This window comes from Pocillopora damicornis, chromosome 5, assembly GCF_964200805.1.
Source record: "Pocillopora damicornis chromosome 5, jaPocDami1.2, whole genome shotgun sequence".
NCBI classification, from domain to species: Eukaryota; Metazoa; Cnidaria; class Anthozoa; order Scleractinia; family Pocilloporidae; genus Pocillopora; species Pocillopora damicornis.
This window is the reverse complement of record NC_142674.1, coordinates 8,982,921-9,005,137: the sequence shown is the minus strand read 5'-3', so window position 1 is coordinate 9,005,137 and position 22,217 is coordinate 8,982,921. Positions and strand designations below refer to the sequence as shown.

At 37.6% G+C, this 22,217-nt stretch overlaps 1 protein-coding gene across 7 annotated transcripts; it reads right to left on the bottom strand.

Moving 5' to 3' along the window:
* Positions 1-505: 505 nt before the first annotated feature.
* Positions 506-22,177, bottom strand: LOC113666143 (uncharacterized). 7 transcript variants are annotated; one of them, XM_089207609.1, is made up of 16 exons: positions 21,996-22,177; positions 21,734-21,773; positions 20,094-20,244; positions 16,977-17,188; positions 16,678-16,853; positions 13,984-14,204; positions 12,520-12,677; positions 11,416-11,504; positions 10,954-11,194; positions 8,736-9,167; positions 8,235-8,318; positions 7,170-7,616; positions 6,409-6,600; positions 4,339-5,886; positions 3,574-3,704; positions 506-2,848 (listed from the first exon to the last, which is right to left on the bottom strand). In XM_089207609.1, the coding sequence occupies exons 2-16, from the start codon at positions 21,752-21,754 to the stop codon at positions 1,954-1,956; spliced, it is 4,998 nt and encodes a 1,665-aa protein (XP_089063735.1). In that variant the 5' UTR covers positions 21,755-21,773; positions 21,996-22,177; the 3' UTR covers positions 506-1,953. The 7 variants fall into 7 exon arrangements, with proteins under 7 accessions (XP_089063735.1, XP_089063737.1, XP_089063733.1 ...); XM_089207611.1 differs by having other exon boundaries at positions 3,574-3,701; XM_089207607.1 differs by lacking the exons at positions 21,734-21,773; positions 21,996-22,177 and adding an exon at positions 21,165-21,409.
* Positions 22,178-22,217: the final 40 nt, after the last annotated feature.

The window sequence follows — 22,217 nt, the reverse complement described above, 5'->3', positions numbered from 1 at the left end:
GTTTGAATTATGACCACTTAATGTTGGAAATTTTAAAAATTTTGTTTTAACCCAAATAGGATCTAGTAGTATGCAAAATAAGGGTGCGCACTGGACATCCACTACAGGTAACACTTTTCCTCTATTGCTACGAGTCAGACCATGAAACTCAAATTCACCGAGAAGCACGACTCATTTCCTCATTTGTTTTACTTTCAGCTGCAGTATTCAATTTAAATTCACGCTCTCTGAAAATGCGAAAAAGCCATGTGAGTACAGGACCGGATGGCTTTTTCTGGACCGGCTTACGGCAACCCATCCGGCCCTACACAGGTCAGCTTTCACTCTAGTTTTCTTTGACATTGTGCGCACGGGGCTATACGGGTCATTTGATAAAAGTTTGATTTGATCGGTTTTCGTTAATTGAGAGGCTTTTGACTTTTTAGAGGATAAGAGATGAAGGAACTTTTTTGTAATGTGCAGTTCTTCCCACTTTCTTCCCCGTCTTAAAAAAATCACTCGTCACAACGTTTGAAGGAATTTATTAAAATGAAAGACGAAACTCTAAACCATCCTCAGCAGGACTTCGAAATCGTAGAAAATGGAAAAACAGTTAGGTGAAAGTAACCTCGTCTTCGAGTGAGATTACTTCCGAAGACGTGGTTGGTAACCTCGATCTCAATTGAGATCTTCACTGACAACATAACACACTCTTCCTACTTCAGTCCCAACGATACGCTCGGTGCAAGATTTACCAATATTATCTGAATTAGTAACCACGAAAACTACGACTACACCACAGTGCTTGTCTCTCTTGTCTATTTTGCTCAACTTGGGCCATACAACAAATTAAATCTTTCACAACTGGCCGAAAAAAAAAAAAAAATTTTTATACCACCGCCCGGCCTTTGTGTGTCACAGGTCTTTCTTTTCCAAGACAAGTAATTCGGAATTCGTTAGATGAGCACCAGTTTCATTAATAACATTCTAACACCTTCATGATATGCTGAAAACCACTTCAGTGAACCAAAATTTGCCAAAGCCAACTCAGAATTTGGCACGCGTAAGTCGTGTGAAGTTAAAAGTCGCTCTTAAATTTTAAATGTGGTTTGTACCTTCGAAACAAACATTTAAAAGATAAATAAACCAAAATTACTACGAATATCGTCATCAGTCAGTAAGCACCCGCTTCAAAATAAACTCAAATAACCAAAAGAAAACGAGTTCTGTGAGTTTTACACTCTATTCTGCTTTAAATGTTGTTTCGTTCCATTTTTTTTCTATGTGAAGTAAAAATAATTGGTAATACCTGGTTAAAGCTAGGTAAAACCTTTCTCCAATACCTTTGCCACTAACAAAAATAGACCAAACTTAGTAAACAAGTTTCTTGTAACATATAAATTACAATTCATTTTTATATTCCTGGTAAGCGCCAACGACCTTACGAAGGGTAACCTTGATTACTCTTAGTTCGCTTACCAGTGTACAGGCTATCAACTGTTTCAAGCTCTCCCTAAATAAATGGAATATTTGCTTTCTTTGAAGACACTTAACAGCTGAAGCATACAAAACCAAGACAACATTTTTTCGATACAAAATTAAAGTAGCTTCTGTTACTTGTAATGAATTGAAGAGGTACATTTAAATTTAAGACGAACAAGAAAATAGCCAATTATCATATGCATAGCCAAGGAATGGTGAATTTCTGCCATCTCGGTGCCTCCCAAAGTAGGGTGGACTCGTCTTTTACTCAGTTATTTATATCTTCTGCAAGACTCTGCTAGCGATGGAAAAGCATGATCTCAGTGCCTTTACGGTTTGTTTAGAGACTGAACTGAAATTCAACATTAGCCAATGGGTATGTATACTAAAAAGCAATATCATTATTCTAATTGCATATGCTAGGCCAAAGTTTGATTGTCGTCAACTTGTACCACTTTACACTTATGACTCATTAAATCTCTGTTTGCTACACTACCGATGGGGCACTTGTTGATGTGGCGCAGATTGCACTGTATATGGTTGACCCACCACATTAGCAGCCGGTGCAAATGGCTGTGGCATTCTTACAACGTACTGTCCACTAGCGTTCGAGCTAGCGTTTACAGGAACTGGCCACGGGGGCTGAGGCTCTCCAACAGGATGCCACTGGTGTTCGTCCATATTGGCAGCCCACTGAACATTATCCGGCCCATTGGGCCAAGGTCCATTCATAACAGCGCCACTATAATTTGTAACTGGAACTTGAGAGCCCTGAGGGGGGGCCTGCAAGTTCGAAAATGTGCTAGGGAAAGCTCCGATAGGTTGTTGAGAGACCGCTGTCTGGGGAACCACCTGCGATGCAGTTCTTGAAGGTCCTGGGGTTGGAGCTGTTTGTATTGGTACCTCTCGCTGAAGCTGGTTCACTTTGATCTGATTCAAACTCAATTTTGGTTCCACTTTTCCTCCCGTTGCCTGGCCCGCAACAGCAGAAGACGTAGGTTTTTTCTTTGTCTTGCTCTCGAACTGCGCTAATTGTTCGATTTCCTTATCGATACCAGAGAAAGTCTTTTTTGGAACGTTTGCATAGGCCGCGGAAGCCGACAATTCAGCGCTGCACCCATTACTCTTAGAATGATCATTGTACTCTGGTCCTTCCTCTGTACTACTCTTGTGGCGAAGTGGAGGTTGCTGATGTGTTGCGCCCTGTTGTTGCTGTTGCTGCTGCCTCTCTTTTTTCATCTGAGCTTGAAAAGCGTCTTTCAATTGTTGCTGTTGCTGCTGTGTGCGTTGCTGGTGTTGTCGTTGTTTCTTCATTTCAGTTTTCTTTTTAAATTGCATTAACTCTTTCTCGTGTTTTTTTTCCAGCTCTTCTTTGTCTTTGCGTTGCCTGGCGAAAAAAGTTACACGTGAGTCCCGCGAAAATTTGTCCGCATAAATAGATGGCCAAACTGTTTACAGTACATCATAAATGAAGACTTGACCGATTTCGCCATGTGCATCTTCTTAACTGCACGACCATCACCCTTTACACCCTAACATAACTATGCATATTCTCCATACTGTTCTCCATACATTTTCTATGGTACTGACAAGAGAATTTGGTGAACAATCTAGAGCTTCTTAAGTTGGTTATCATTTCCTTCAATCTCGCGACTTCAATTTGTGATCCAGGGGTGTTATCTTAAGAGAAGATAAATGCTAGTCATTCTAGAAGGGCTAAAGAGGTAACATTACCTTCGAAACTCAGTATTCAACTTTAGTATCCTACATAACTGGCTGACCCGATACCCTTACAAGGAAAAACAATGGCGAAGAACTTCGGGTAGGAGTAAAAAGAAAAATGTAAAATTATCCTCCTCGCAATCCTTAACGTACTGGTAAAGTTCGCTGATATAGTTTGCGATAGAGAAACAGAACATCAAATTCACACTCTGAACCTTAAAGTTCGAAAATTTCCTCTTCAAAAAACCTATCTCAAATTAAACTTGACTGTAATATCTTCTCGGTTTTCTGGTGGATTACACGCGATTATGAAATAGCACTATTAAGGCTGAAATTGAACAAACGCTAGGCCCTTTACAGGATATCGAAGTAGGAAGACAAACACTGTACCTTGCAAGGAGTTTGTTTAACTCTTCATCTTCCTCAATGGTCAAGTCTAACGAGATGTGTAGTCGATGTAGTCGCTGTTCAAAGTCGCTTTGGGAATGCAGCGACTTCGTTTTCAGTACTGGTTTCCTCTGCTGAGAAATAATAAGAAACTGCTTATAGAAGTTGTGAGAACTCTCCATGCGATTAACGTGACTAAACGTAGTGCATCTGTTCTATTTCCTCCTCCTTTTTTTCTGTTTGGTTTTTTTTTTTCTCACAAGGCGTAGCTACTTCGTGTTAGCATATGTAACATTTACTATTTCAGAGAAGCCGTGTGCGCTCTCTACCTGCCCACATCTTACCTGGAATTAATCAATCTTTTTTCCGTATTTCTGAGTATATGTAAAGCAGATAAAAATTGCTGTTTTTATTGTTGTTTCGTTTAGTTATTATCGACAAACTCTAAGTCTGAACGAAGGCAGATGATCATTTTCTCCAGTTCCTGTAAAAACACTCTTTGATCTTAAGAGGTTACCCGGAAATGCAGCTTTTCATCAATTTTTCCTCGTGAATTCATGAGGTAACCAGTTCGCTGACGTCTTAAGTTGTTTCACCAACGTCATAAGGCATATGCCAGCGAACTGACCTGAGACGCTGGTAAAACGACCTAAGAGATTAACGAACTGGTCATAAGCCACAGAGCTGAAAGGACAAGATCAGTTAGTATACCAACAACACCTCAGGTCACAGGTCCGGGCTACACAATTACAACGTTACAATTGATACCTGATCTCCCTCTTGCTTTGCCAGTAAATGTCTAGCGCCATCAAAGAGCAAATCACTTTGGCCACTGTTCTTTCTGACTGGGTCTTTACTAGAAGCTGCAGATGGACTATTTGAGCTCTGTCCCTCCAGCGGAGTTGTCTGAGGTGAACTGGAGGACGTGTGGGAAGTCATTGCACCTGGCTGAGAGCCCACTGAGTTAAGGCTTTCCATAGATGAGCTGGGAGTTAGAGATGGAACTGATCCCATAACTGCAGCAGTGGTCACATCTGAAAGGGTTACATCTACAGGTGCTAGCGAAAGCCTTGCATTGTCTAAAGTCTCCAAGAGTGGCGTGTCAGGCCTATCGGATGACGCGGAAATGGTGAATCTTCCCTGAACATATTCACTCGCTGACGACGTGGCTCTTACCTTTTCGTTTGTAGCACTAATCGACAGCTCATCGTCCGACGAAGCAACAGACTCTATTTTGTGCTTGTCAGGATTAAGGTCCTCTCCAGATATCTGAGATTCAAATTTTACCTGGTGTAATGGTAAAGATCGCCCCTCGGAATTAGAATTATCAACCGGGTGAAAAGCATATGTTGGGGTCTGTGGCCTTGAAGAATTTGCAGATGGTATAATTTGAAGTTGTTCTTCCCCCTTTGAAACTTGAATATCAAAACTAATTTGCATTTGATTATCGTTATGTAAAGATGGCGAAGGCAGTTCAGTGTCTGACTTTTTATCAAGTCTTTGATCTACCAACGGAGCTGTACTAGCTGCTTCTAGCTGTAGACGGGATGCACTGTCTTTTTTTGATAGTTTCTCTTGAGCTTCTGTCTGATCACAAGGCTCCTGACTCAGTCCTGATTCTGAAGTTCTAGACATTTCTTTGTTAGATGCATCTGACGATACCCCACTCTCGTCACTGTTAGGTTTAAGGACAGGCGGTGATTTATGTTCATTTTTTGTCATCACCTCAGGTGATGACATATTTTTTAACACGGGATCTTGAACTTTTTTCACAGTAAAGCGTCGCGTGGGAACTCCAGATGAAGGCACTGCCGTCTGCATAACTTCCATAGGAAATTGACCGTTTAAAGTTTCACCATTTTGTACGGGTGCGTTATCACTTCTCTGTGGTTCTTCGTTCGCTGGTTCAGCCACCACTAAATGTGGTTCTTTTCCTTTCTCCAAATCTTGATCAATCTGATGACCCGACTGAAAACTTTCTTCCCTAGAAGGGGAAGAGCTGATTTCTGAAGTTTGTGGTACTTGCTTATGAGGGACAGGATTCAATACCACAGGCTGTTTTGCTTTTTCTTCCATCTTTGTAATCAGCGTTGCAGGTTGTTTCTGAGGACCTTCCGAAAGTTGTTCAAGAGAATTAGGTTTCTGCTCATAGACTGCCGACTGTTTTTCATCTGGCTGTGATGCCTGTGATGGCTGTGAAATTTCAGCCACAGAAGGTTCATTTTCAGGCTGAATTGAACCTGAATCGGGATTTTTAACAGCTACAGAAGCGTCCACAAAGAAGGGAACTTCCTTTGGAAAAGGACTTTCCAATGACTAAAAAATAAAATGATAACGAAAAATTACATCTCCAGATTACTTTGACAAAAAATTCTACACGATTCAAAAATACTCTGCTCAGTAATTTGGGTATAGACAGAAGGTCATCACTGATGACAATCTATGGTAAAGTGTTCTCATCACTGCAGATTTGTGGAAATCTTTCTTACTTATTAATGCTGCCACAAATATCTAAGGTATGCCTAAGAAACCATAAGACGGGAAATCAAACGTTCATTGATTAATGGGCTACAAAGGCTGCTAATTGACCTTCAGAACAATACTCGACTAGACTTTTGCAATAGTAAGCCAAGAAACAATTTCATGCAAAGTGAGAAAACTACCGTAAAAGCCGACGTGAAAACTTAAAGAAATACTACAGTTAGGGAAGACTTGAATTTAAAGGAGTTCACAAACTGTGCTGTTCTGTCATAACACTTAGCCAGTTCTGACTGACGCAACGACATATTTCTACCAGGCCAACAAATGCACCTCAGACTACTATGTAATACACCCTACCTGCTGTGAAGGAACTCCAACAGAGATGCCTTCCGATGATATTTGAGTTTCCAGCACTGTCCTTTCACTCGCAGTTTCCGTTCCCGGTTGGCTCTTAGCTTTCTGTACCCTTTCTTTAGCCTCGATTATCACACGCCGAAGCTGGTCTTCAAACAGCTGTTTGTTGCACTCTTGTAAATGACCTGCTTCCATCTGACGATAAGACAACATATCGTCACCAAGCAGGAACAAAACTATGATCTAACAACCTTTTACTAAAAGAAGCTCCATACATAATGAACAGTAATCCTACACCAAGTTGGTAACTATCCACCCTTCTTCCCTGGAAAGAATTGAAGTGGATATGACTGTTGTTTCATATAGTATTTACATTGTACCAAACCAACTTCATAAAACGTTCCTCGAAGACTGATGCAGGTTGGGGTTGATCCTTACTGCAACTAAGAATGAGTAACCTCAAGTGATAACGGTGAATTTGAATAACCAAGCCAACAGTTTGCAAAATCTTAAATAGCACACAGCTAAGAATTAAGTATAATAAGGGGAAAATAAAAAGGGGCAAACACATCACACACAGCAGACAAACAGTTTAGCTGTTTTACAGGATGACAAATAAAAGTCACACTGTCATTTAATCAAATCATCATCATTATAATAAGGACACTCATTAATTGAATAGTTTTCATTGTCATTGTAGACCAAAAGTATATAACTTTAAAAAACATATTTCATTATCTACAACGTACGTAAGTTTGTCTCACCATATTAGCAGAAACTTCATCTGGCTCATCATCATCAATACCAAACTTGAAAGTTATCCTACTGTTTTTATATGTGTCAAAGCTGCACTCAACCACAGGACCCTCTGGAGACCCTTCAATCCTTTTCAGTTGAATCCTTGGTAATCTTTCTTTCTTTGCTTGCTTTACAGCTGTTTTGCTATCTTTTTTCTCCAAGCCTGATGCTAAAGGTGCTGCTGACAAAGAAAGATTAATAATAGCAGCACTCTGGCTTCCACTAGTGGTAAAGCCCACAGATCCAGTGGATGAAACCTCGCCTACAGAAGTAGGGGCAGAAGGAACTGATGATATTGATGATGTATTTGACCCATAACCAGATGAACTGTATGCCACTTCAGTAATCACACCGCTACTGAACGTAGTTTCAGTTGGAGTGGGCAGAGCTGGTGAAGGCAAAGGCTCTACCTCCTAAAAATAAATGCATTAAAAAAGTCAAGTCAACCATTACTGATAGCATTATTCTCCACAGTTTACAATCAAACTAAGTCTAAAATTAACTAAAGTTTAGGAATTTAAAAAAAGAGGAAAAGAGGGAAACCCTCAATGGATAGAAGGTAATAAGAAATTGAGTTATATTTAATAATTGTATGTTCTAAATATTTGGAGAAGTTTGTGAACATTGATTGATGATAGAAAAACTTCATAGTATTTTTATGGGGCTAACACATCAATTCACAAGAGATGAAATGCAATATTCCTTCACAGGGTTTTCCAAATAACTGATGAGTTCTATGGGCAACAGTCAAAGAGCATTTAACCAACAAAAGGAAAGCTAAGATTGGCTGTAAAACTCCACCAGAGAGTCAGATTTTTTTTTTGTCCCTTTCCCCACTCAAACAAACAATTCTGTGTAAAAGTCCATTCAGGTTCAAGTTAGGTTGAAAAATATTTAGCTCTTGTTCATGACATACACACCTTGCAACCTACAAATAAATTACCCATTTGACCCTTCCATTCAGAAAATAGGTCCAAAGTATTTAAATTGTCTTAATACTGTAGTATCATAAAGCATCCCCAAGCACATACCATGGGTGGTGTTGCATCAGTTGAAACAGGCTCCACCTCAGAAGCCACGCCTGGACTCAATTCTTCTACATTACCAGCTACCTTCTATTGAAGTGAAAAAAAGGAGATAAAAATGACTTCATTACAGTTATGGACCACAGCTCAACAACTGCCCCAACTATTAAGAAACTGGTATATATGTAAATTGCTCCATTTTCCTATGAATGCAATTACATACTGACGGCTAATTTAAGGGTAATCCAAACATAAGTAGCAAGCCAGGAAATATAAAAGCCAACAAACAAACAAAATTGATACAACAAACATGTTTTGAATACTTCTATCACAGGAAACTTATCACAATGTCTATGCTTCTACTATGTGACCCTGTTGATGAAATTAAGAGATCCTCGCAGCTAAGAACACTACTGAAACGAGTAGTTGTAAATAGGACCTGTTTGAACACTTGTGTCAGAAGAAAGATCCAATTTGAAGCATTTAAGATTAAACAATAGAAAATACCTTTTCTGAAATATCCTGGCCAGTGGCGATTGTGTGATCGTCAATTGTTCCATGAGGACTACTTCCACATTCTGCAATTCCCTCCAACCTTTCAACTAAAGGATCAATGACACGTCTTCCCAAACTACTTTTTCTTACTGAAACTTCAGCAGATGATTCTGGTTCTTCCTTGTAGTCCTTCTCTTCATGGTCCTCCTGGTCCTTTTCTTTCTCCTTTTCCATTTCTGTTTCAGGTGACTGCTGTTCTTTGTCACTATCATCTCCTTCTGTCTTCATGGGGTGTTCATCGTCCTGCCTTTCTTTCTCTCTCTTGTCTTCACCTAAACTTTCGCGTTTGACATTGCGACGATTCAGCATAACTTGAGCTATGCGGTCCCTGATGGACTTTGTGACTGCCTTTTGGTCCTCATCATAAATAAAGCCCTGTCGGACCTGTAAAAAATATACATTGTTAAAAAATAACAAGAATACAACTTCCTTGTTTTGAGCAAATAATATCTTTATTTTATTAAAGTAAATGCACCAAAAACTAGTGAAGAGGGTGCAATTACACACTGAACTTCATTGACAACAACTTAAAAAACCTTGTTAATTAAAACCAACCACAACTCAAAAAAATTTTAAGGTTGACTATAGTACAAATGGCAAGCCTGCAATACAAGAAACCAACTGAATTGGATACATGATTAGTTTTAAGAAAGTAACAACCTTGGCACTAAATAATATTATATTTGTTGTGATGCTACATACCTACACTCAAAGGAATGAACATGCATAAAACAAGTAACTACTGGCAGCAATAGCTAAGCAGCAAAACTTAATGTAGCAGAGGCCATATTCATATGTGACTGTCTACCAGAAAACAGGGAACAAGGTGATGGCACAAATTCGCTAATGATGATATTGCACACCAAGAGTGTCACCAATCTCATGGATATGCACACATTTAAAAGGCAAAAGAAAGACTGGCATGGCAGCTTTTGTGTAACACACTCAAGTCTTGCATCATATTGCTCCTGCTATGTCACTGGTTAGTGTGCTATTTCACTTAGTGCCAAGTTTGACATACTTCTTTGTTCCATGTAAGACATGCATTTGTTTTAAACATGCAATGCATACCATTGAAAAATTTTCATTTGGCATACAAATGTGACATAACACTCCGCAGCTGGTGTCATTTTACTCACTGCCTATTGTTTACCGTGTCATTTTAGCCTGTCCGTGCATTCACCTTTTTCCCATGGATTCAAACTTTTACATCAGAGGGTATGTTAAAAAACTTGCCAGAGAAAATTGAATATTGTTATTCAGTTATTTGGGGACTAAATACCCATTCAGAATCATCAATCATGTGTCATTTCTGAAAAAGGTGAAGAAGCTTTCAGAAAAACTGAAAGGTCATCTTCCTGTTCAGGTAACACTGTCCAAATGAAACACAAAAGATCATGTTAGGTAAAAGTATCAAACTATTCAAATTTACAAGTGACTTAAAATGCTTAGTAATGAGAATAAATTGTACACAAGAACTTAAACCTAACTGTTTTCATCCCAGTGAAAAATAAGTTATTCACAGATTTAATTCATGCTTTATCCATAAGTCCCACTCTTGATTAATCATCACATAAAGTCAATGTCATTTTTAATCAGTAAATATCAATACAATTATACTATGACTGCTTCAAAACAGAAATTCTGAAATATCATACCTTGTTAAATCTGAGTTCCATCAAAGTTCACTATATGCTTACTCAGAGCAATTAACCTCCACTTTCATGTTGTTTGAAACCAGAAACAACAACTAACTTCTTCCTTCCTTTTGAAGCCTGCCTTTCAACTTGTTTTAATTCTGTTTCACTGTTAAGTTTTGTTAAAAATTAAATTCTAGTTTAGAGAGATGTCTGTTCAGTTCTGCAAGTTATACACACTGAAAAAAATAAGCCTTTTGCTCCCTGATACCTCTAGAGTCAGCTCACTTGGCAATCTTCAAGTGGCAAAAACAACCTTTGAATTAAATTCACTCACATGTTAATAATCATTAACAATTCTTGGACACAAACATACCATAGGCAAAATTGAAAATCTGTTCTGAAATCTTAAACAGCCATACAAACTTCCACTTTTGCCCAGTGCATTTTACAACCAAAATTCCTACCTTCTCATGCTGTGAAACAAAGATGTAGATTAGAATTATCTACTGGGCATTAATAGATGTACTCACCAATTCTTGTGTGACCTTCTCTGGTTGATCAGTGCCCAGATTAAAATCAAACTGAATTCCTTCATTCTGTTTGTGTTTGTCTTTGCGTTTCTTTGGATCCTCCAGCTGAAGTAACAGCTTAACTATGTCAGCTGCTTTGGAGGTATCACTGTCAGTGCCAGGTTCTGCCTCCACTAAATTCACCTTTACTCCAGAGTCTTCTTGAAAAAATGGGTGGTTTAACATATCTTTTATTGTATATCTAAAAAAAAATTATAGTAATAAAACATGTTACTTCATTCAATTGTTAATAATGTATAACAACTTCAAAATTGGTTTTAATTTTGTTTGTTAAAAAAGCAAATAGCATGGGGGGCAAAACTAGGAGGCCTTGGAATTTTTGATGTGTGGTGACATAGGTTGTAGCTTCAATAAACCGATTCCACTTGTAAACAATACAAGTGCATGCAATAACTTTTTTACCTTTCCTCAATCTTGGCTTTGGTGCAGCCCTCAATGATCTGTCTGATTTCCTTTGAACCAACTTTATCCAAACACTCTGGCTTGATACCCTGTTGATCAAGGTAATTCATACATCATAGACTATTGAGCATTTAATATTTAAAAAGAAAACTTCAAAACTTCAGTAGCCAGTGACAATGCTACAACAGTGAAAAATTAAAGTTTTCAAGGAGTCTTTATCACAATTTATATCTAAAGTGCTGAAAACATTTAATCTTGGCAAAAACTATCAAATAAAAGCTGAGATCCCTGAAATGGAATAGTCCCATAAATCTTGAGTGCACATTCACTTTGTAAGAGGTTTTTATTCTCTTGTTAGAAAAGTTTTACAATAAATTTCTGCAAGAAAATCCTGTTAGTTTGCTGCTACAATTTTCTTACAGCAAAAACATGGCAACTTTTCCTTCTCAGTCAGCAGTTTGGGGAATTCTAGTCAAAAATTTCTGAAGTTCCTAGGCCTTAACCATGCAGCAAAAAATAGAGGCCCAAAATGGTGCAACCAGTTAATTAAACCCCATTGTAAATAGCAAATTTGATATATGATAAAAGAACAAATATTTCCCCATTGTTTTCAGCATTCAAAGCATCCTCTTTGTTTCCACAAAACCAAAGGCCTTCAATAAATTAAAATCAGGGATTTCTTGTGTTGTACCATTATCTGAATAATAATCAATAGAGTTTTGACCAAGCATAGTGCATGTTGCATCTAAGTTATGTTATAATCAATGCTTTTAAAATGAAATTGGTAACCACAAACTGTCAATTTCTCTTTCGGTCCAGTTCTCATAATATAACTTGACTGACACATAACCTGTCAATGGTGAATAATTCAAATGAGAATTCATGGTTTTGAAATCTAGGAACAGTAATTGACATGGTGTTTTTTTGGTCAAACTCAGAATTAAGAAAGAATGAGAAGATTTTTTTAATTTAGGAGGCACTAAAACACACCTACTAGCCAAAATAAAATTGGCATTTTCAACAATTTCATGTAAGCTCCAAGTCAAGCCAGTTATATTTCATTTGACAACTTCCAGCATTCAATACAAATGACAGATAACTTACACTGACAACTCTTCGATAGATTTGAGCTGGGTTTTGGCATTCCATATACGGATATTCTAGTGTTGTCATCTCCAGCATGCACATCCCAAAAGCATAAACATCCACAGATTCATCATAATGTTCTTCATACATTTCTGGTGCCATAAACTCTGGAGTTCCTGGTAAAATATGGGGATCAGTTAATATAAAGTGGTTGAAATATTTTCTCAGAAAATTTAAAAGAAATTTGAATTCTTATTCTTGTTAAATGCCCTGTACATGTTGAACCAACAATTATTTGTTTTATTACAGAGGTCAGAATCACTTAATGCTTACTGACTAAGACAGAAAGCATTCTTTATAAATCATAAAGGAGCTTTTGGTTGCATGATGGGCATGATAATCCTTATTGGATCCTCACAGGGGTTTGTGTAAATATTCCTATCCCCCATGTGATTAGACACAACACAAAAAGCACCCAAATTGCCTTTCTGGTTCCATGGTTTTCTGGCATTATTTTTTTTCACACCATTTCACTTTGTTTCAGAAAGTGAATGCTACACAAAGGGAAATCATGATGGTATAAAAAATTCTGATGTAAAGAAAACATTTGAAGCATAACAGATACTCTCATCAAGTGCTCTCCAAATAAGGAACAGAGCATGAAAAGTAAGTAATCAGCATATCTCTAACTAATTTCAACACTGTGAAAGACCAAATAGATATTTTGACCTATTCACCTAACATGCCATAGTACACTGGTTTGAAGTTTGAACAGATAATAAACACTCTCTGGTTGTGATCTTGAAATCATGTGAACACCCTCCTATGCCATTTGTACTTTGTAACTTCTGTTTTGAATCAAATCTATACGAGTTTGGTGGCACAGTACACAGTAGAATATTGTAATCATGAATAATAATTACTAATTGAAATTATTATGTAGCTGACAAGGCCTGTGGGCAATATGAAAATTGCCTGCTTTAATACTGTGCAAGAACAAAAAAATTGCACAGTTTTTGGACAATGTCAGTAGTGGAGCTGTAAAAAACAGTAAAAGAAAGTAAAACCAAAGAAAACATAGACAACTCTTGTGAGTTTATCATGCTGCAAAAATAGTTGACTTTCTTTCCTAACTTTTAAAATAGACAATTCATTCTTGATTCTTGTAAAAGCAAATTCTTTATGCTACATAACAAATCATTTACTGACCAAGAAGGCTGAATATTAGCCTCATTCTTTCAATATGTTTTTATGGACCTTGACTTCATCTAAGTTCATAAACATGCAAAAAAGGTACTTGGCCAATATCCAGTCATCTGAAAGTGCTTCCTTATCCTTGTCTTATCCTGTCCTATAATTATTTTCACAAATGGGCTTAATCTCGCATGTGCTGTGTTTTAAATTTAATATCAATTCCTTGTTACATCAACTTAAAGAAGGTAACACAGAATTTTAAGTCTAAAGGGAAAATTGATGTCTCACCTATTACACTCTTTGCAAAGGAAGATTTCTTCAGAGTAGCGAGCCCTAGATCTCCAATTTTCACCAAACCAGTGGTGCCATTGATGAAAATGTTGTCACATTTAAGATCACGATGAATGATTGGTGGTGTCCTTGTGTGTAAAAAGAGTAAACCTTTGAGAATCTGCCGACACCAGCTCTTTAAAATCTTCTCCTTTACTCCCTTAAAGCGTTTCAGATACCTGTTGACACAAACAAATGAACACACGTCAACAGTAAACATAGATGCATGATCAGACTAGCAGCCAGACTGACAAGTTCCTTGCACAACTAATACCTTTCCCACAAAATTATGAAATATCATTGCACTTATAAACACAACTAAGTAGCTGTGAAATTAAAGCCTGATAAAAATTGAGATTTGAACAGGATTTGAACCATTCTGCAATACCACTGGGAAACCCAAACTACAGAGCCAGCTGGGAGCCTGTCATCATGTGAGTGAGTGATCCACCCAAGAAAAAAGTTCAAGGAGTAAAGAATGGCAAGAAAACTACATATTTGACCTGCCAAGTCCAATTTCATTAAAGTTAGAAACTCAACTCTGTTAGCTGTGAAAATGAAGCTTGTCAAGAACTCTTATACAGGATTAGAAGCCATGACACAAAGTGCCAAGCCAACAAGGGGCTCTTGGACGAGTGGAATCTGGCAAACTGGGCTGAGAATAAAAACCAAGCTACCAAGCAAGACAGTCATGGTTTTAAATCCAATTTAAACCTTAGTTCTTTGGTGGGATAATTTTCACACTACGTGATTAGTGAATGTAACTGAAATTATATTCCATCTAGTTACATCTCCATTCTACAATTCAGTTGTTATAATATGACTCAAAAACAATCCCTCTTACACAACATGATCAAAACATGTTTGTTCAAGAAACTTAACTAAGATTATATATATCTAACCCTTATAGATATAAATATTTTCTTTCCTCAAAACAACACCAACTCTGCCCCAAATAAATTAAAAATTTAATAATGATCAAGTCACTGAGACAGAACCACAATTTCAAAGATACCATTCAGCACCTCTTAATGTACGCCATGACAAATAGGCTCGCAAGAGGTTAATGATTATTGTTTCTATACCTTTAAAATCCTTTAAGTTTTAGTTGGGAGGATTACTTTCCATGGAAAAAACATTTGCATGCACTAGAATACTCTGTTACTTGAATGAATTGAAAATGAAATTATGCAGAACAAGATCTGGATTAACTACACAACAAGAAAAAGTTAAATTCTTCACCATACAAAGGTTATGAGGTTAAATCTGTATGGGTTTGAGTTTGGGAAAGCAATTGCCACAATAAACAAATAGAAATATGATCCATAACTAGAGCTATCAGAATGTGCTCCTGGATTAACCTGTTGTTACCATGAATTGTCTACATCTCATTCACATCCTTGATTAATAAGCATGTGGGAAAGAGAGTTCAATCATGAAGATATCACTGCATTTACCAGACATGTTTGTCAATCAATCAAACTGCACACACTTGAGGCAGCAATATTCTGTAGTCCAGAGCTAAGACCTAACCTTAAGAAATTATCTATTTTTATTGTGTCCAGAAAATACTGCAAGATTAATTTACTATCTTCCAACAAAATAGGCAAAGGATGCAAAATAAAATAAGTGTCAATCTACACCATCCACTAAAACAGAAAAATTTCACTTACATATATACTTCAAAACTAATAAGTGCAAATTCTAAAATGCAACGGCGCTCAGCTTTAAAAGAGACCGTGACCTTTTTTAAACAATTTAAAATAAAAATTTTTACTATCCGTGTCACATGGTAGGCGAGTGTAACAATCGCTGTAAGCTATAGCGATTCTACAAAGCACGCTTAACAAATGTGCGGTAAACTACATCTCAGAGACACGAACACTTATGGCAACTCTAAACCGCAAATGCTTTGCCCTGCTGTGTTTTTCTAAGGCTCTACGAAATCGAAAGACAAGGTGCATGTATTTGGGGGAGGGGAATGGTAATGTCGAAAGAAGCATAGTCGGCTCAGAGAAACGACTCAAATTACGAGCGAAACTGATATAAAGAAAAATGTCCTTTTTAATCCGTATTTTGGTATTTTAGACACAAAGCCAAGGAAACATGTTGAGAATCTTATTAGGTAAAACACACAATAATTCCTCGCCGTTGGAAACGCAAGTTTTACAATAGTTCCACAAAGTCAACCACTAAATTTGTTTTCCTACCCAAAGAGCAAATACAAAAATCGCATTTTTAGAATAAAACATTGATATGAAATCATTCTATTAAAAATTCAATACACCAAAAAGGAGTTCTGAACAAAAAACTGTGGAACGTCTCGAGAAGTGTGTGTCAAAGTAAGACGACCACGTACCCCGGAAACTGATCACGATTAACCTTGACGAACGTATAGTCCGTTAGCTTGTACAAAGAACTGCCCGACTTTTAAAATATAAGAACAATCGAATTTTAGGCAAATTTTAAGTTAACACAAGTAAAACAACGTGTCTTTGTTTGCCAATTCATTCAAAATTTACAGACATCGCAAGACAGTTTCGTCACATCCTAATTTCCTGCCTCCTTCCCATGCAAATATCACAACACATGAATTCGTGGCAAAAAGATGGCGGCCGCACAGTTGGCTTTAACATATTATCTTATACTTACGTTTTCAGAGTTCCTGAAGTCATTAGCTCCGTCACTAAAATAACCCTTTTCTTATCTTTGTTCCCGATTCTGGTCTCCCAAGAGTCGTGGAATTTTACAATATTTGGGTGTTGTAATTGCTTTAGCATCTCGGCTTCTTCTTTGAACCTCGCTCGCTCGGCTTTTGAATACTTATCCTTGAAAGGAAGATAAAGGTAAAAAAAAATGATTACTTCTGATCACTCCATAACTAACCTTTACAACACAGCACACAAGCGATAAAAAACAATCCGCACGTTGTAAGTACACGAACAAGTTACCTGAAGTTCACACCACGCCACAGCGACCCCGGTTTCTGTGTCCAAGCCTTTGTAGACCGTTTTGAAGGAGCCTCTGCCAACTTCAATGTCAAATTTGAGGAACCGGCCATCTGGACTTACTTCGACTGCTTTCTCCTCGGCCTCAAGTCCCACTGTTTTCTCTCGGTTTTCCCCCTTGGTTGTTAATTTTTGAGAGCCATCGACCAAAGAAGCTATAGGTTCAATGAATTTTGATTCATCCTCAGTGACAACATTACTTAGCTTAAATTGTACATGTTTCAGAGGCTTTATAGGTTCTTCCTTAGAAGATTCATCAAACTGACTCTCCATAACGTTAAACTAACGTTAGAAGAAGTCAAGAAAGAAACTTTCAGAAAAGAGAAATAGTCCAATACATTGGTGCCACACAAAGATGAACGCAGTACTTCAAGAATTCCATTGCTCCGTCCAAATGAAGGTCACATCCTAAAGTTTTTAACCGTTTCCTGATTCTACCACGCAAAATTTCTGTCTAGCTGTTCTCTCTTAAGACTGACCTCGCAATAACGCTAAGTCAAGCCAACAAAGAGAGTGAAAAGGCCGTCCATTGCTGTAAACAACACGGCCAAATCACAACATCTCTTCCCTTCTCCACAATCTTGCAAACGAATTCCTTATCAGTAAGGAGTGAAAGAGCAAAACCAAAACTTCGATCCGACCGTTCAAAGCCTAAGCTCACGAGAGCTACCCTCGACACTGCGAAAAAGTCACCAAGGACGACTAAAATGGCGGTTATTAATACGAGGAGTGCGAGTAAATACTGTAGAAAGGAACTCAACTTAACGGCTAATTCAAAGGCGCATGAACAAGTCCACTCTGGGGGAGACCGTGAGGAGGTATTTTTACAGGGACTCGAGCTGGCCGGCCACCATTTGTTTGTTGCTACGCTACTGAAAATCTGCGCATGCTCTGTTGGATTTGCTAGTGCTACTCACTACTACTGGCAAAACCGGTTATGATCCCATGACCATCCATTATTCGTCACAATATGCGACGTCAAAACGTTTTGTTTCCCTAGCTCTTTGTTACGAAATTTAAGTTCACCCCACCAAGCGTAAGATATCAAGATGTAGGCTTTTTCGCGAAAAGCAATCGTTCCAGAGATTAAAAAAATCACGAAACACGTATTTGTGCAATTTCCGATGAAACTTGGAAAAGGATTAGGCTCAATATTTTGAATGAAACAAAATAATAATAAATTTCAAGAACTTGCCATATGTCTAACATGTGACTTGTCTGTAGCCGACCGCAAGGTCACATTGAAAAAGAAATGCGGCAAATGTGGCGAATATAGATGTGACCAGATATTATAATTCTCTCTCAGCCTGCACACGTGTTTGAAATATTTTCTTATTTGCAATCAATAAATGCAGGAATTATTACGTATTACTTTTCAACATCTCAACCGTATGGCAGGTTTTTTTTTTTTTTTTCATTTTCCCTCTCTGCTGTTGTTTTATTCCTCTCTTTGCCAGCTGTCGTTTCTAGGGCTACTCAATCATCCATGTAAAATTTTGTGTTTTGGACGTCAAATCACAAAACGGTCTCGTGTCCCGCGGCTGCTTTCGAGTTAGACCTGACAGTTATCGTTCCTTCGCATTGTTAGTGTTTTCCGTTTGTGTCAGGATTTAGTCTTAATCAAATTAGTAAGTAACTGAGTTTTGCGCCGAAAACTTGATCTGTCTCCAGCAATGATCATTGCGGGCACCCTGGTCTAAAAATGGCACTGACGTTTGATCTGACAGGAAGTTGAACTATCACGTGATGTACTCAAACTTATTCAGTATGCCATTGAAAAATTGCGTGACTACAATTATCTTCTTTGTTCCATTTTCATAACAGGGCTGGTGGCAAACTCTCCCTATGGATTTAGCGGGTATGCAAATGACATATAGACTCTGAGTTAACTTTGTAACTTTGGATTTAACTTTGTAAATGGAAAGAGACAATCCCAATAAAGTGACTAGACTTGATACAGCGTGTCGCAACACAGCCGTCACGGATCAATAATCCTACGTACGTTAATTAGCCGATTTCAACATCTCAGAACACATTTAGACATCGAATCATAGTCTGCCCTTGAGGGTAGGTAACTGAAGCAGCACTCGCCAAATATTTTGCTATTTTCCTTGGCTTTTCCTTGAATCATCCGACGTGTTTGTATTCATTGACGTTATTCCAACATGTAAAAATCCTTGAAGCGAAAGGAGGTAAACCGGTGACGTGCGTCAACGTAGGTCAACAGAGACTGAACATCAAAAAGGACGAAATGCGAGTTGAAATGAAATGCCCCATAGAGGGGCACCGTCTCAAAAAGCTTAGGGGCCAGCTCTCAATCAAATATTGACGAATGATCTTGTGACCTGATGAGGCAGTCAATTAACTGTCTTAAAATATTGAGCTACGAATCATATCTAACCATTTTGAAAGAATGGCTATTGGGTAGCGAGTTAAGCTTTCTAATTTTTTTAATTTTCTAATTTTTCAAACATGATGACATTTGGCTTTAAAGTTTCCTATGTCAGAACGCAGGTGTCAAAAGTGTCAAGAAACAGCGCCAGAAATTACTGATTTGTCTAGCTGTATGGGGATACACATAACGGTTGTTGACAGTAAGTTTTCCAAAATTGTACACTCTAAGAGAAACATATCTGTGCATCGATGTCAACTACACTTTGATGTATCACCCGCTCCACTATGCCTCGATCCTACCTAAAAGTCTCTATGTTGAATAAACAGTGGGCGCGTTACCAGTCGCTGGTGCTTCGCGCTCATTCGTTCTAACGAGTACTAGAAAGGAGGAAGCTGTGTGTAGATTTTACAGAGTCAGCTGACCGTGTGTAAAATTTAGTGAAGGGTAGGTGAAAAAAACACTTAAAGGGCCAGAGTGAGTTTTTAGTTCACATACCGCGTTCATCATCAAGGCTCTCAGGGAAATTTATGAAGTGACACGAAAGTGGTCTTTGAAACGTCCAAGAAAACTGTGGTGAAATGTGAATAAGAGGGGAGCAATTATGAGTCGCATCGATCAATAGCAAAAAATAGATTTGTCAGTTACTTATGAGGGAGGAACTATACCTTTTGGCTTGTTTCTTTTTTTATTTTTGTTGTTGTTACTGTTGTAGCTGATTTTTCCTCGTTGTTGCTGTTTCTCCTCCTTTTGATCCCCTCTGTGATTCATGTTTGTCTTAGGCTTTGGTTTCTGGTAAAACTTGGAAACAAACATTATCTGGGGAGACAAAGAAACACCACTAACTGGGCATGACGATTGGAAAAAAGGGAAGGAAATTAATTCCCTCAATAGAATAAAAGTTTTAATGTCTTGATTCCCTGAAATACAAAATAAAATTGACTCGGAAGTTACAAATTTCTTAGGCTAAGCCAGACTATAAATATAAATAACAATGTTACTCAGTCAGTGACGGACTTACTGAGATACACTGTAGAATTACATTGATGAAGGAATATATGGTGAATCTCATATGCTGCGAAAATCTGAGATAAATCTAAATGATGAATCAACTCTAGAGATAAAAAGGGAACATTTTGAAAATTAAAAATAACATCAAAACCTTTCCGAACTCATGGGTCGGACTCTGATTTTGCACAAGCTCTGATACCTTCACCAAGCTCCAACACACTAGGAACCAAGAAACCTAAACGCCTATAATCGCTTGCAATTTGGCAATTATAAAATCAATTTGGTATCCATATGCTGTATCTATTAAGTCATTTATTTTATCGCGTCAATTCTAAAAATTCTCGTCTACTTTAATGTGAAAGCCTTTTAAGGCGAGCACTTGGTTTTCAGACCGTCTTTTCTCTGCATTGTACATGAGTCGAAACAGCAGAATGGGACACGAGTGGTTCAATTTATTGAAGAAAATTAACGCATTAGAGAAAGTTTACCTTCAGAATTTTCAGCATTGAAAAACTACTGAAGTTGTCACTGCTGTTAAATCTTTCAAAATTCCCTACCCTAGAACAGAATCACTGCAGCAACTGAAAACCGGAAGAGGCTTGGGATAGCTACGAAAACTCAAGATTTCATGAAAGCAGAGGATGGCAAAACTGTCATGCTATAACATAACGAAACATGCTAAAACATTATTGAGGTTTTAAAATGACATTTAAAAACTCAAAACCTACGTCCAAAGGTCGACGAGAACAATCCATAAAATGTCTTAGGATATCTCATCTCAAAGAAAGCACTCATTTAGGCATTCTGACTTGATAACACGCTATTTGTTTGGACATGTTGCTGCTAAATTTTGGCAATAGTGTGATAATTTTCTTTAAAAGATTATTCTTTGTGGATTGTTTTGAAATAAGCAACATAAAAAAAGTAGCGTGTTTAAGATTTGCAGTTGAGTCACTTTGCGTGCATCAGCTATTGTTGATCAAATATTTAGTTCAAAGTTTTTAAGGAAACTCTTGCGGTGACCGATAATCAATAAGAACAATGGAGTTGTACTATAGGTCAGCCGGCTCTACAAATCATGTGCCGAGTGTCTACTTAGTGACGATCTTTACAGTTGGCTGACCAGTATAAACTACACGAAAACACTAATAACAATCATTATCATGAATTTAACAATCAATAAAGTTAAAAGTATATTGCATGTACTGTGTCATTATAAACTTAAACGCAGCTTCATCATGAAATGCAGTGTTCACGTGCGTGTAACATATAAGAATATCAAATGTAATAAGCTCACCGCATTTTCAACTCTATTCATGATAAGCTGTTGCTGTTCTCTGTGGAAAAAAAAATGAAAAAAGATCACAATAGAGTAATTTCTTTATCCAGACAAAGCTGAGGTTTTTTATCTATCTAAAAAAACAAACTTTTAACAGAAAACATTTCATTTCGTGTTACTACAGTGACACAACAGAAAATAGTATGAACGATACCAGCGCACATGCTACAAATTCAATTTGAAGACTCTAATGGTGCAATTTCATTTATTCTGAACTTACCTATAAAGCTATCCAAGTAATTCTTCAAATCAGGATCAAACGCTGTGATAAGCGTAATGTCCCACTACATCCCATTCTTTGGTGATGAGCATTTGACTTGTTCAGCTTTCTTTGACTTGTTCACCATATATTCTGACTGTATATAAAGTTTCTGTCTGCTGTCCATCAATTACTCATATGATTATGATATTGACCGACAAACCAGTTGTTCCCGTTTGAAAG